Below are 14,291 nucleotides of genomic sequence, written 5' to 3'. Positions count from 1 at the left end.
GGGAGACAGAATAATATAATGGCTTTATCAGTGATACCATCTGGCTAAACCAATTGTTGCTGTAATTTTAGCTCCTGAGAATTACATCCTAGTGCATCATAGCTGAAGTTGCTATATTGTTTACAATCTGTAAAAAGAGATATGGTGAAATGAAGAATAAAAATGTTTTGGAGGAAGTACACATCCTGTCGTCAAAACCCAATTACACATTTCTTTATTGTTCATGCACATGAAAAGATATTACTGTGACAAACTTTTTTTAAGTGTTACTTTTTTTCGATACAAATACCATCTGTCGCTTTTAGATGTATGCTGGTGTTTTACTCTAAGCTACAATAATAAAACGTGTACATGCTTTGTTGCCTTAGCTATACCTAACAGTCTTATGTTGTAATAACACTGGAAAATGAAGAGACGTTTCATGTTTTTATAATTTAAAATTGCCTTTTTTATACCATTGCCTTTTATTCCAAACTGAGCAATATATTTTACAGGTGGAAGTTGTGTAGACAGACATTTACTATACAATATGAATATACTTTTACAAATAGTACAGGATGGTTTTGCAAGGTGCAAGAACTTTATTTAAAAATGTTTATAGTATGGACAGTGATATTACTGAACGAATCAGTGTTGCCTGGAAATGTGAACTATTTGTATTACTATATGGTATATACTTCATAGTGATTACATCTAATATTTAGTCAGATCCCTTAAGTGCACTCAAAAAGTAAAGATAAATGTAAACTCAAAAAAGTAAAGATAATGTTAAAAAAAACTAAATAAATAAATATATATATATATATATATATATATATACTGTACTGGGAGCTAGATTTGAAGATGTCAACACTGTGCTGCTCCCTGTTCTCATTGCTGGAGGCTCTGACATGAGGAAGCAAAGCCCTGTCTCTACCAAGATGGCTATTTCCACACAGAGACACAGTGCAGAACAAGATACAGTATTTCAGTAATGAGGAACATATTGGCTGACCACCAGTACTCGTGACTAATTCTTTGCCCCCAGCCTGCATTTTTGCCACAGCTGCCAGAGTTCAGTTTCTTTTTAATTAGCTTAAACATACAAGCATAACTGGCTTGGTTATTCTTCCCAGCGAGATGAAAGAGTCAAAACTGGCCCTCACCCCAGGACCATGTGCCTGTTACCAGTTGTTACCACTGCTTTTCATGTAACTGTACTGATGAATATGAGGCATTTTATATATATATATATATATATATATATATATATATATACACATACTGTATATATACTGTATATATATCTATATATATATATATAAAATGTTCCCATACCTGTTATAGTTGTTGTGATTCTGTGAAGTTAAACTTTAAACATAGCAGTGGAGCAATTAAAAAAGTGCAAAGATGACAATAAATTATAATAAAGAAGATAGCTTGAGGAAAAGAGAGTTAATATATTCGGTCATCCTATGTAGAAGAAATGGTCAGGAGACGGATATGTACATAGACATAGGACAAGAATTATTGGTTGTCAAAGAAACTCACCATATAACTATGGAAGGCTATTTCTTTGTGCATTTAGTTGATGAATATACTAAATAGTTTTAAAGGATTTTATATTTCAATTTATGAAGACTGGAGAAACTAGAATCTGTAGCAGCTGTGCATGGCAACCAGTCAACTTTTATCTTTCATTTTCAAAGCTTAATTGAACATGCTGATAACAGTGGCTGATTGGTTGCCATGCACAGCTTCTTCAACTTCTGTCTGCTCCAGTTTTGATTAAACCCCCCCACACTATTTTCTGAAAATGAATGCATGGTATGTAGTTAAATGTTGAATTTCTCTATTATAGCTAGTTCAGCAAGCGCCCAATGTAAATGCCAAGGTACATTTACACAAGGGTCTTGTAACGTTTATTTAGATCTATTTTGTTTTTCACCTTATAACTCTGCAGAGATTGTTATCCACACTCATAAATGAAGAAAAAGTAAGAATTAATTTAGAGAATATGGGTATGAAATCATAATACTTGCAAAATGAATTCATGATACTTATTTGTATCTCCTGAGCATTTGATCAAGAATTATCTATCATATGTAATGTTGTACAAAGTAAAATGCTGCTGGCATGAAGACTTATATAACTTAAACAGCCTCCAAGGTCATATATGACTGCCAGCATTTGTAACGTTCCTGAGAATGCAGATATAAGTCACAGCAAGTGCTGTTACGTGCACATTGTTCCATGACAAATTCCTTTCCTTCTTTTGGATTTAAATTATAAGAGCTTCTTGAAAATGTCACAGCATGGATTATGTCTTTGTATTGGCATTCAAGATGCAAAAAGAGTGACTTGGTATAATTGTGCATTTTATTTTTATTGTGCATTTTTATACATATGCTGCTGAATTGAAAAATCACTACATGCCTATCCACTAAAAGCTGCGTAATACAGCCTTGAGTTTATTTAGTATGTAGTTTAATTTCCTTTTTGTTTTGTTTTTTTGTTTTTTTAAAGCATGCCTCTTTTTTTTCTTTTTGCCTCTTTTTGGAGTGTGGGGGTTTAAAGGTGACATTATTTGTGTAATAAGGTCATGTATAAGACGTCCACTGGTGCCACTCTGTGTCTCCATGCTAATGAAATGTGCCCTCTATAAATTTAGAGTGTGTTCTATTATTTGTGACAGAATAACAAAGTAGACAGGAGGTGTAATATGATTCAGTAATGCTTAACGTGTCATTTTCATTTTCAAGTTTTGCTCCCATCTGTGACCTAGTGATAACCTGCATGCTTGTTATGCATAAATCCCATTATACTTGCATAGTTTAGTGTTCCCATGGAGTTACTATACAACAGTGATTTTCTTTAGAATGTTACTCATCAAGGAACATACAAATGAGCATAAAAAAGAGAAAACATTTGATGTAACCCATCGTTGTAGCTGGAGTGTTTGTCATCAAGCTAAATTAAAAACCTCAACTGAATCAAGCAGTTATAAAAAGCAGAACATGCATATCATTATTTTCTATTTTCTCCTTGAATAAGAAAATTAAAGCACAATTTCTATGCTTCTTCATTTGGTTTATTTTTTCCCCTTATTTTTGCACACATTTTCTCTATATTTTAGAGGTAATTTGTAAAACATAATCCATCTCAAATTTTTTAGGTTTGATTCTAGACAAATGTTTCTTGGTTAGAAATGTGCTGCCTTAATCTTTAAAGTCCCAAAAAGCCTAAGCACAAACAGACCACACAGATTAAGATCAATATAGTCTATGCTCAAAACTGTGTTTCATCCTACCCAGTCTACGGCATTTTAGGGCTTCAAGGCAAAATGTGCATTAGGTAGTGTGTAACTATGTGGGGAATACATAGTGGCAGTTACTTATTGTCCCTTAAACTAAATATATAACTAAAACTATATAACTAAAAGCAAAACTTTTTTTTAAAGTTTTGGATAGAGTGGAGAGGGATTAGAACAGTGAGTTTTGATTGCTGCCTGTGCCCCCATTAAGGAGATCCCTCGCTATTTGTCCTGTTTACCATTGTCATTCAAAGTAAACGAAAATCCCGCATTTTGGGCTGTCCCCAGAAAAGTATTAGAGGGGAAACCTTCAAATGGAGACACTAGGTCTGGTAGCCTTGGGATCACCAAGGAATTTCCCCTCACTTCCTGTTTGGCTATGGAACAGGAAGTGAAGGGAAATCTCCACAATGGGACACATGGCAAAAAAAAAAAAACTGACAGGGGTTATAACCCTCCCTTGCTCTATCCAAAATGGAAAAAAAAAGTTTTTCCTATAGTTCTACTTGAAGGTTAAAGGGCTCAAGCTTAACAGCTTTTTCCTTTCTTAGTAATGGTGTACCTAGGTTACACTGTGCCGAGTAATAAAGCAGCATCTCCTTCCTTTCTTTTTTTTCTTTCTCTTATTTGTAATTTAAGACTTATAGTATTAAGGAGATTAATAAGGGTAAAATGTTACCCAGATTTGAAAGGTATGCATCTAATACAAGTGCTAATGAAGGAGCTTATTTTGAATGCTATATGTCAATGTTAAAGTAAAACAAGAATCCTGTGCTGACCCTCATCCTATAAATCTAAACTAAATCCCCAACACAAACCCAAAGCAGCTGTGTAAATTATAAAGATATATATGTTTGTCTGTGTGTGTGTGTATATAAGAATGTGTGTGTATATAGAAAGGTGAATCAATAAAGTCAAACAAAACAGTATAAAGTGCTTCAATGAAAGAATGTAGTGAAAATTGCATTCAAAATATTCACAATGAAAGTGATCCTGAAAAAGTCTCCATACACTCAGACAGTTTCAAACAGATTGTGATTCTTGCATCCAAATAGTGATCGACTTCCAAGAGTCCCTTTTATGGTGATCTTCTTACAATTTTATGTGGTCTTTGTAGTCCGATAAGGTGGTCTTGAATGGCATATGTCAATCCTCCAGTCAGGAGACAACCTCAAGGTGTAATAAAAGAGGGTAGACAAAAATTTATTGTGCAACACATCTTTATTAAAAACTCAAAACATGTATAAAAATTGCACTCACATTAGGTAGTGCTATTTCCTAGTACCAACTGGAGAACATACTCATATGCATAGATATCCACACCGCTTTCTACTTCCGGGTGTGTGCACATGTGTGCCGCCCAATGCATTTCATTATCACAACTTTGCCAGAAGAATTCAGCTCCCTGTGACATTCCATGCACTATATACAGTGCAGTATATCTGCAATCATTAACTGGGCTATAGTATCAACACTAAAATAAATCAATGAGCACACTGCTTCTGACAGAGAACCTTCAGTATTGCCCAAAGTTTACTGACATGTTATTCACAGATAATCACATTACTATTCTATGCAAATTAGTAATCCACGAGATATTCAACAGCCCTGATCTATAGGGTTCAACAAACAGTTTAAAATGCTGCAAAATGTACAAACTCTTTAGGACATAATGTGTTCAATACAAATATTCCCCTTTGTTTAATTATTTTATGTTTTATGTTTCTTTTTTATGTTTCTTTTATGTTTTATGTTTGTCACCCTCTGTTTTATTAATACCCTATCTATACAACACAGTTGTAATCCCCTTGATTTCCCCTGATGTACTATTTTAAAATGTCTTGAAACGATGTGTTTATCATACCCTTTTTTTACATTAATATGCTTGCCAGTTTATAACTTTCTGGTTGTCCAAACCCTTACTGGAGAACACATGGGTGGCTGGTAGGTCACATGTGTAGTATCAATTGAAACACATTTATTAGTTTTATAAACCTTAACTGCATATTGGACTTGAATGTTTTCCTCTTCCTGGCATGACTACTCAGTGTTTTGCAAATATTACATCTACCACTTGTAAAATGATTTGCTATCCATAAAGGTAATTTCCATTCTATGAATTAATTACTTATCTACAATTTACAAAGGCATCTCCCCATTCTTCTGCAACGTGACATGATCACGGGCACCCAGCGGACATCGAGTCCATGTGACCCACAGCCCCGGTCACAGAGCATGCGTGTGTGTGCCCACAATGGCGCATCTGAACCTGTATGCCCTTTTGCCCACCCGTGCCATTCTGCCAACGTATATCTCTGTGCAGCGGTCGGGAAGGGGTTAAGGTATCACTTTGTGTGTAAATCCGCTATATTATCACAACTCCCCTGCTTGATGAGAGCTAGAAATTGGTATACAATTTCTGGTTATCTTAAAATACATTTTAAAACAATTTTTATTAAAATATTTATATACCCTTACATCTGGGAAATTGATGGATTTTTCTTTACACACACCAAAAAAAACACTAATATTATAAACATTATTGGTCACCTGTTCCCAAAATCCCTTATACTTTCTTTAGACATTTTTGAAATAATAAAAATTAATGGCCACCTTATTTGTTTAAGGGGTCCATATTATAAGTTGAGCAGAACCACTTTTTATTGGTCTGATGGAATATATATATAGAAATATATATATATACACATATTTATTTGTGAACAGATTTAGAGGATAAAACATTTTTCCAGGTTCCTCTGTGCATACATATTGCCAGAGTAATTATTTTGCACAAGATCTCTTGGTGGGGAGTTGCCCCCACCACCAGTATGCAGCAAAAGTTTGTAGCATGGACACTAATGACAGATTTACTTTAATGTACTCAACGGATTTGTTTTCAAGCAAGACTTTTACTTGCCATTTGCTAATCTCAATGTGAATAGTCCTAATTGGAAGCCCGGACAGCTCACAGTAGCGTGCCTCTTCAATGATTTAGGTGTTTCACCTTTCAGTAAATGTAAAATAGATTCGGACACGGGTTTTCAAATGATAGTATAATGAGTCTTTTTGATTTATAGCTATATCTACTTAGTTTAGAACACCAGCACAATTAGATGGAAAGTCTCCTTTAGTGCTATTGATAGGGAGCAGCAAAACAGGGCATGTTCCAATTAATAATGTGACACTGGGTGTGGCTGGTGACAGCTTCACAGTTGCTCCACGCTTTATTACCACTGGAAGGGAATAAAGTATCAGAAAGCTTATGTTGGAATTTTTTTTTCTAGGTTTTATTTCCTTTTTGACATTACATTGGGATACACATACAATTATAATCTGTCTGCATAAATTAACATAACATTCAGATAAGATTAAGCCAGGTTGGTGAGGACACTGATTAACACAATGGCATTGTAGACTCAAGTGGATAATATTTTTTTTCTTTCTTTTTTTTTTTACTTTTTTTTCTTTATTGGAGACCTGGGTCTGGATCTGGTCAGTGTAGACCAGCTGTACATGAACAGATCACTATAGGAATGATCTGCTGCTGCATTAAAGTAATTGTAAAGTCTATTTTTTTTTCTATAAATATAGCAAACATGTTATACTTACCTGCACTGTGCAATGGTTTTGCACAGAGCAGCCCAGATCCTCTTCTTCTCGAGTGCCTCTTCTGTGCTCCTGGCCCTCCCTCCTGTTGACTGCCCACACAACAAGCAGCTTGCTATGGGGGCACCCAAGCTGAGCTGCATCTCAATGTGTCCATTCAGACATGGAGCTGTGGTTTGGCCCTGCCACTTCTCTCTCTTCATTGGCTAAAGGACTTTGATTGATAGCAATGAGAGCCAATGGCACAGCTGCTTTGTCTCAGCCAATCAGGAGGGAGATAGCTGAGCCACTTTTAGACATCACTGGACAGAGATGAGGCTCAGGTAAGTATTGGGGGGGGGGGGTTGCTGTACAAAGAAGGCTTTTTATCTTAATGCCCGACTTTACAACCTTTTAAGCACTTCTGGACCACCCGCCGTCATTATACGGCAGCTGTTTTAAGAGGTATATCAATATAGCTGCCATAACCCTGGTTTATTCTTCTTCAGTGGGCGGTCTGCTTTCAGATTAAAAAATGTATCATCGGCGGGAAAGGGCCCCCCTCCCGCCACTCTTTTGGTGCCCTCTGCCACTTACCGGAGCCGCCGGCAGTGGCAGTGGCGGAGGTGATCGGGTCTGCCCTCCTGCTTGGTATGGAGATGAATGAGAGGAAGATGGCCCCCACCTGTCTCCATACCATTGCAGGATGAAAGTGATGTCAAAATGTCACTTCCGCCCATAGCTCTAAAGCAATTTTTTTTTATTGCATTTTAATGTAAATATGAGATCTGAGGTCTTTTTGACCCCAGATCTCATATTTAAGAGGTCCTTTCATGCTTTTTTTTCTATTACAAGGGATATTTACATTGCTTGTTATAGAAATAAAAGTAACACAATTTTTTATATAAAATAAAAAATAAAAGGAAAAAGTAATAAAAAAATCTATATATATTTTTTTTAAACACGCCCCATCCCTCTGAGCTTGCGTGCAGAAGCAAATGCATGCATGAGTAGCGCCCGCATATGAAAATTGGGATTCAAACCACACATATGAGGTATCGCCGCAATCTTTAGAGCGAGAGCACTAATTCTGGACCTCCTCTGTAACTTAAAACATAAAACCTGACAAATTTTTTAAACATCGCATATGGAGATTTTTAAGGGTAATAGTTTGTCGCCATTCCCCGAGCGGGCGCAACTTTGAAACATATCTTGTTTGGTATCAATTTACTCGTAGTTACATCGTCTTTCACAATATAAAAAAATGGGCTAACTTTATTGTAGCCTTATTTTTTAATCCAAAGAAGTGTGATTATAAGATATATATCTATAAAATATATATAATGTTTGGGGGTTCTAAGTAATTTTCTAGCCAAAAAAAATGATTTTAACTTGTAAACAACAAGTTTGAAAAATAGGCTTGATCCTTAATTGGTTAAGATGTTTTCAAAGGCAGCTTCAGCTCTGCCTGCGCCTCTTTGCTATGAAGTCACTTCAATGGTAAACACAAGTCAGAAGCATTATGCTTACAATAATTTGCTACAAACAATCCTATGGGGCACTGTGTAGCAAGATCAGAAGCCCAGGAACTAATCATTTCAGCTCCATGACATAATTTTAAAATGGGGCTGGGACGCATAGCTTCTCTCCCTGTGCCATTTTAAAACAGCACCTGATACTAAGGTGGTTATTTTTTATTTTATTTTTTTATTTACAGAAGTCCGAGCAAGTTGTATTTAGGTCACAGTATGACTTTGATCCAGCTTCATTAAGTCAGTACAAACTAGAGTAAACAGAGTATAAGTGACCAACCAGCATTGGCCTTATTACTGCATTCCAGTGTGTCTAGCTGATAATATACCTTTATGTGCCCTCTGCCAATGACCTTCGTTAAATGCTGCTTTCAGGTTTAAGTAAATTATGTCTCAGTATAATATGTCAATTTTGCCTGTCTCAAAAACTCTCACCAATGCAATAGTATATGTTAGACCAATAGTAACTCTTTCACAACACCATCCACAATATTCATCTTTGGAAATATATTTAGCCTACCTCTGATTTTCTACATCTTTACCTTATTTTTAAAGTTCAATGCACTTTGATTGTGCTTTGTTTATATCGTATGTGCATTGAAATAAAAAAAAAAACACATATGTTTTTATTTTTCAGAGCAAGAGGAGTGCGTTAACTGTACAGATGAATGCAGAGTCCTTGGCCATTCTGACAGATGTTGGATGCCACAATTTCCTTCAGCAAACCAGGTTGAAAATGCTGATTATCGCACAAATCTCTTTGTTCCAACTGTGGAAGCTCACGTTGAGACTGAGACTTATGAAACTGTGAATCCCACTGGAAAAAAGACATTTTGTACATTTGGGAAAGACAAACGAGAGCACACCATTCTCATTGCCAATGTAAAACCATATTTAAAAGCCAAGCGTGCCCTGAGTCCTCTGCTACAAGAGGTTCCCTCTGCCTCTAGCAGTCCAACCAAGACATGCATTGAGCCTTGTGCCTCAACTAAGGGACCATTGAATGGCTGTGAAATAAAATCAGGAGTCTTGGCAGAAACAACCAGTCCATATCTGTCCTCTGATAGTCAGTACATATCGCCTAGTAAACAGACAAAGGACCCTCAATATATTGCATCAGACCCAATGGCTCGTGTATTTGCTGACGTGCACTCCAGAGTGAGCCGGGACTCAAGTGAAATGGACGCTGTCTTGGAGCACCTGGAGCATTCGAATCGCGATTTGGGCCGAGAGTCGGTGGATGCTGAAGAAGTTGTGAGAGAAATTGACAAACTCTTACAAGACTGTCGAGGCAGTGAACCTGTGGCTGTTAGAAAGTGAAATGGACAGAGAGGCTATTATGTTTGCCTTTTTTGAAGTTACATACAGTTTTCCCTTGGTACAGCACATTTTCAGGGGAGATGATGGACAAATGCTGCTTTGTGGCTAAAAGTGAACTTTTAAAGTGCCCCCAAATTCTTGTCACTGTCTTTTTTTCTGTTACTCAGATTACACTGGCTTTATTTTGGCAAAAAATACTTTTGGACAAAGTCAAGAATATGTTGTGGTGAAATTTGACAATCTGTTGTAAAAGGGAACAGAACTGGAACTACTTGCGAAGTTGTGCAACTTCCCACTGTAATTGGTGTGACTTTTCATTTGCCGAGGAAAAGAACCCATTGATTAACAGGGTTAACTAATATATGTGTGGATTTTAAATGAACATCACTAGCTTCTAATTAAAGTCCTAACTAATTTTTGCTGTAGTCTTAGCTGCACAAAACATCAACACCCATTTGTGGTTAACATTTCTATATAAATTATCAACATTCCAAAAACATTTCCAGTACAACCTGTCAGTGTCATGTAGTACATTTTCATGCCACACATAGTAATATATATCAAAAAAATTATATAGTCGACTTACTGTGTCCTGCACTTGCATACGCTAATTCACTTTATGTACAATGAAAAGTGTTGAATTAGAATTTTAGTGTCCTACAAAAATATACACACAGTTATTTACATAGAAATAATTATGTTTTTCAACTGCTAAAAATGGTTTTAAAAAAAAAAAGATCATTGCCATCTAAAAGTAAAGTTAACCGATAGAATGGAAATATTTTTTTAAATTAATTTGTGGACACTAAAATTTGCTCAGGAAAGTAAAATGTCCCATTCATTAAAAAACAAAAAAAACAAAACAAAAACAAATATCACATGACCATTTAAATGTGCAAATGTAAGAAGATTTAAATGTGTTTACATCAAAATGACATATTTTTATGATTTATTTGCAATTTTAGTGCATATGAGCCAAATTGTTGCGTGTATAAGAGCTATATTGTGTATTTTATTAAATTAATATATAGTTGTGTTGCAAAAAGAAAAAAAAAATTGGGCTTATATTGTAAATGGCAAGTGTTGCCTCAGTAGCTGTCGAACTCTATGAGTTTTTGTTTTCCTGTTTCCTTTTCCCTCTGTGGATTATGGGAAGCAGTGCCTCAGAGCTACAACTCTTGTTATATGTATGGTCTTAAAACAGTAGTACATAATCTGTTCAAAATGTGTTTAAGAAGACTGTTGGAGCAACGTTAGCAAGAAACAAACATATTCTTTAAACATGTCATTGTGAAAGTTTACATTTAAAAGTGGAACTGTGGCCAGGCATGGACAGCCACATGTTTACATATTCTTTACAAGCAACAAATGCACATTAAAACAATACCGTACTGACCCTTGTAGCTGCAGGCAATATAGAGTATTTCATCCTCTTAATCCTAGCAGAAAAATATTTTAAAGGCCACCTTTACTTTAGATAAACACCCCCCCCCCCCCCCCCGTTAAATTTACCCTGCCTGGTAAAATAATTACTTTACTCCCAGATCCCGTAATCTTTACTGCATAATTGTGTTTGACATTGTAGTGTTTGCAAGGAAAAGTCCTGGAGAGGTCCTCTACCTTTTTTCTTGTTCCTTAGATTCATTTCAACAGCTCTGCCCACCTACCTCGCCCCTTCTATCAGTAACATAGCAGCCTGAAAATCTTCTTTCTATTGAATTTTAGGATGAATTTCTCCACAGTGCCTGCATCTACAGAGGTCATTGAGGGTTTGTTGTCATATTTATTGCCTGTTAAGAAAATGTTAATATTTTAATGTCCTTAGTCTGGCCACATGTTTACTTTAAGCCCATGATAGGAAACCAAATAAGGAAATTATATATAAAGCCTTAGTAACACTTTTCCCTTCAAAACTGGCACCAGTTAAAATCATATAGCACCAATTTTGAAATCATATTAATAAAACAATAAAGGCTTATTTAATAAAGTGTCTTTAATGTGGATTTCCTACATAGGGGTTCTTAAACATAAATTCTTTTTGTAGAAATGAAAATGTATAATTTGGGACATAAGTGGACCAAGACATCAGAAGTCCTGATGTCAAAGATTACAAGTGTGCCAGGTGCATCACCTGTTCCACTAGTAGTTTAAACATTAACTTTAACATATTCAGCAAAAAAAAAAGAAAAAAAGAAAAGAAGTATGTTTAGCTTTTGCACAAGATTTGCACCAAAGACACATCTTAAATAAGCCACAAAATGTCATGTTTACTAAGTAGTGCCTATTCCAAAAGGCAACTTCAGGATACATTTTCCATTAAGCTCACTTTGGAATTGTGAGCTGTCTTGTGGAAAGGCCTTCCTTAGCAAATATGTGCCATAATGATTTAGTATGATAATTCTAAGCTTTATTTATAAGCAGAATATATGTAAAATCATATTCTTGTGTCCAGAGACATTTCTAAAGGTATAATTTTAATAACTGCATGTTTATTTGTCTTTTTAATACATCTTTATAAAATAAAAAAATAAAAACAAAGGCATAAAAATACAGATTTTTATACACACAGTATGATATGCACAGACATGTCGAGCTGATCAAACATTATTATCTTGTGTATGGATTGTTTACAAAAAATGAATCTTTACATCACAGCAGGCAAATGAGAAGTACTGTAAATTCTGATGAAAACTGACCATTGGAAGATTTACTAAAGGAATACTTTTGGTGCTAGCCCAGTTTAACAGTGCTCTTTGCAAATAGAGATTTTTTTTTTTTTTTTTTTTTTTAGCTTTTCCTCAATCCTATTGGGCATTTCAACATACATAGGTTTGCACTGCTAGTTTAAGTATTAAGACACCTGTGTGTGGTCATTGCTCACTTTGGGCAGGGAGGTAGAGCTGTTTAAATCATATATCCAGTGGACCTTTCTGTATTTATAAGTAGACTTTAAGACATTTTGAGAGAAATTAATGAAAAAGCTGTGTTCAGCTTCCTTTAAAACTACTAAACTGTACCTTATATGATTAAATACAGCTCCTATTTTAACTGCATTGCACTACACTTGTAGAGTACTTAATGCAGCCCACAGCAAAGTTACCTGGGTACATTTGAAATTGCCAGTGGATTAAAGCCCATACTCCTTTAGTAAATCACCTCCTCATATACGCATCTGAATTGATTTATAGTGTAATTTCCATAGTTCTTTGTCAATTCATTTCTTTGTACTAATTAAATGTCAGTACATGTCTTTGTGGCTATGTGGTTAAGAATACCATGTCTTTTAATTCTCCCAGGAAATGTCTTGTGACAGTGCTTCATTGTCAATTGCCTACTGGCTACATTGCATTGTTAATTGTATCTCATTATCATGGTACAACATGTACCACAAACAACTGACTGTACAAATGCTGCATTGCTCTGCATATTTTGGACAATTTATGTACCTAAATGTATTGTCTGTGTGTTTTGCGATGTCCCTATCCATTGGGAGGGCCAGGCTTGATTTGCTTGATAGCTGAAATTCCACAGTAAAATCCAATTTGTTTCTGGCATCTATATAATTCTTTTTAATATAAAAGGGAAGGTTAATGTGGGAATAGTCATAATATGCCTTTTTTTGTTTAGTATATTGACTGAACAAAAGTCACAAACCCACAGTTTAAACACACACACAGTTGTGATTCCGCTGGGTTTAACAAGTCATCAGTAACTTGAAAACAATGGGAAAGATTTATCAAAACAATAGAGGCTGTTCAGTTAGCATGTTCCGTGTTCACAAAGTTTAGTTAAAAAAAGAGAGCTGCATTCACTTTGAATAGCAAATCACATGCAAGAGAAATTTAAACATTCTTTTTTGGATGATTGGTGCGAACACGGCTTCAGCTTAACCACTAAGCTAAATGAACATTTACTTTGTGATGTGAAAATACACTTTGCAAAGTATGGTTTTTACTTGTTTAGTAAATCAACCCAGTTCACTCCTACAGAAATCAAGACAAAGAAGATTCTGCCATGTTTACAACTCATTTTTTAATTTCCTAACCTTGTATATATGTTTTATTTTATTGATAACTAAAGTGTAATGGTAATTTGGAAACAGTTTGTGGTTTGCTTCTGTTGGGTATAACACTGCTTTACTTGGCTATGGCGAAAGGAGTCAGATCATTCCAATAACATAAGCAACCCATTAAAAAGTTCAAATAAGAGAATATTGTTTTTTTTTTGTTTTGCTTTTTTCAGTTAACTATTTCAATTTGATACTATTGTCATAATTATTCTTTAAGGCCACATTTACACCATGATCAGTTTTTCTGCATGCGTTCTGCAAGGGCTCAACTTTGGGCAGGGAGGTAGAGCTGTTTAAATCATATATCCAGTGGACCTTTCTGTATTTATAAGTAGACTTTAAGACATTTTGAGAGAAATTAATGAAAAAGCTGTGTTCAGCTTCCTTTAAAACTACTAAACTGTACCTTATATGATTAAATACAGCTCCTATTTTAACTGCATTGCACTACACTTGTAGAGTACTTAATGCAGCCCACAGCAAAGTTACCTGG

The 14,291-nt window shown here is 35.4% G+C and overlaps 1 protein-coding gene across 6 annotated transcripts in view; it reads left to right on the top strand.

The window, feature by feature from the left end:
* PCDH17 (protocadherin 17) overlaps positions 1 to 13,940 on the top strand; it is a 264,249-nt gene extending 250,309 nt beyond the window's left edge. For 3 of the 6 annotated variants that reach the window (XM_077483148.1, XM_077483150.1, XM_077483146.1), the window contains one exon: positions 9,047 to 13,940. In XM_077483148.1, the coding sequence (XP_077339274.1) occupies positions 9,047 to 9,729 (683 nt within the window). In that variant the 3' untranslated portion in view covers positions 9,730 to 13,940. The remainder of the gene's footprint in view (positions 1 to 9,046) is intronic. The other 3 variants (XM_077483149.1, XM_077483147.1, XM_077483151.1) reach the window with 2 other exon arrangements.
* The last annotated feature ends 351 nt before the right edge of the window (positions 13,941 to 14,291 follow it).

Source organism: Lithobates pipiens, unplaced genomic scaffold (genome assembly GCF_037356315.1).
Source record: "Lithobates pipiens isolate NorthernLeopardFrog02 unplaced genomic scaffold, aLitPip1_a1.2 Scaffold_16, whole genome shotgun sequence".
In the NCBI taxonomy this organism is placed as follows: domain Eukaryota; kingdom Metazoa; phylum Chordata; class Amphibia; order Anura; family Ranidae; genus Lithobates; species Lithobates pipiens.
Note: the sequence above shows the minus strand (reverse complement) of the source record. Positions and strands in the feature narration are given on the sequence as shown.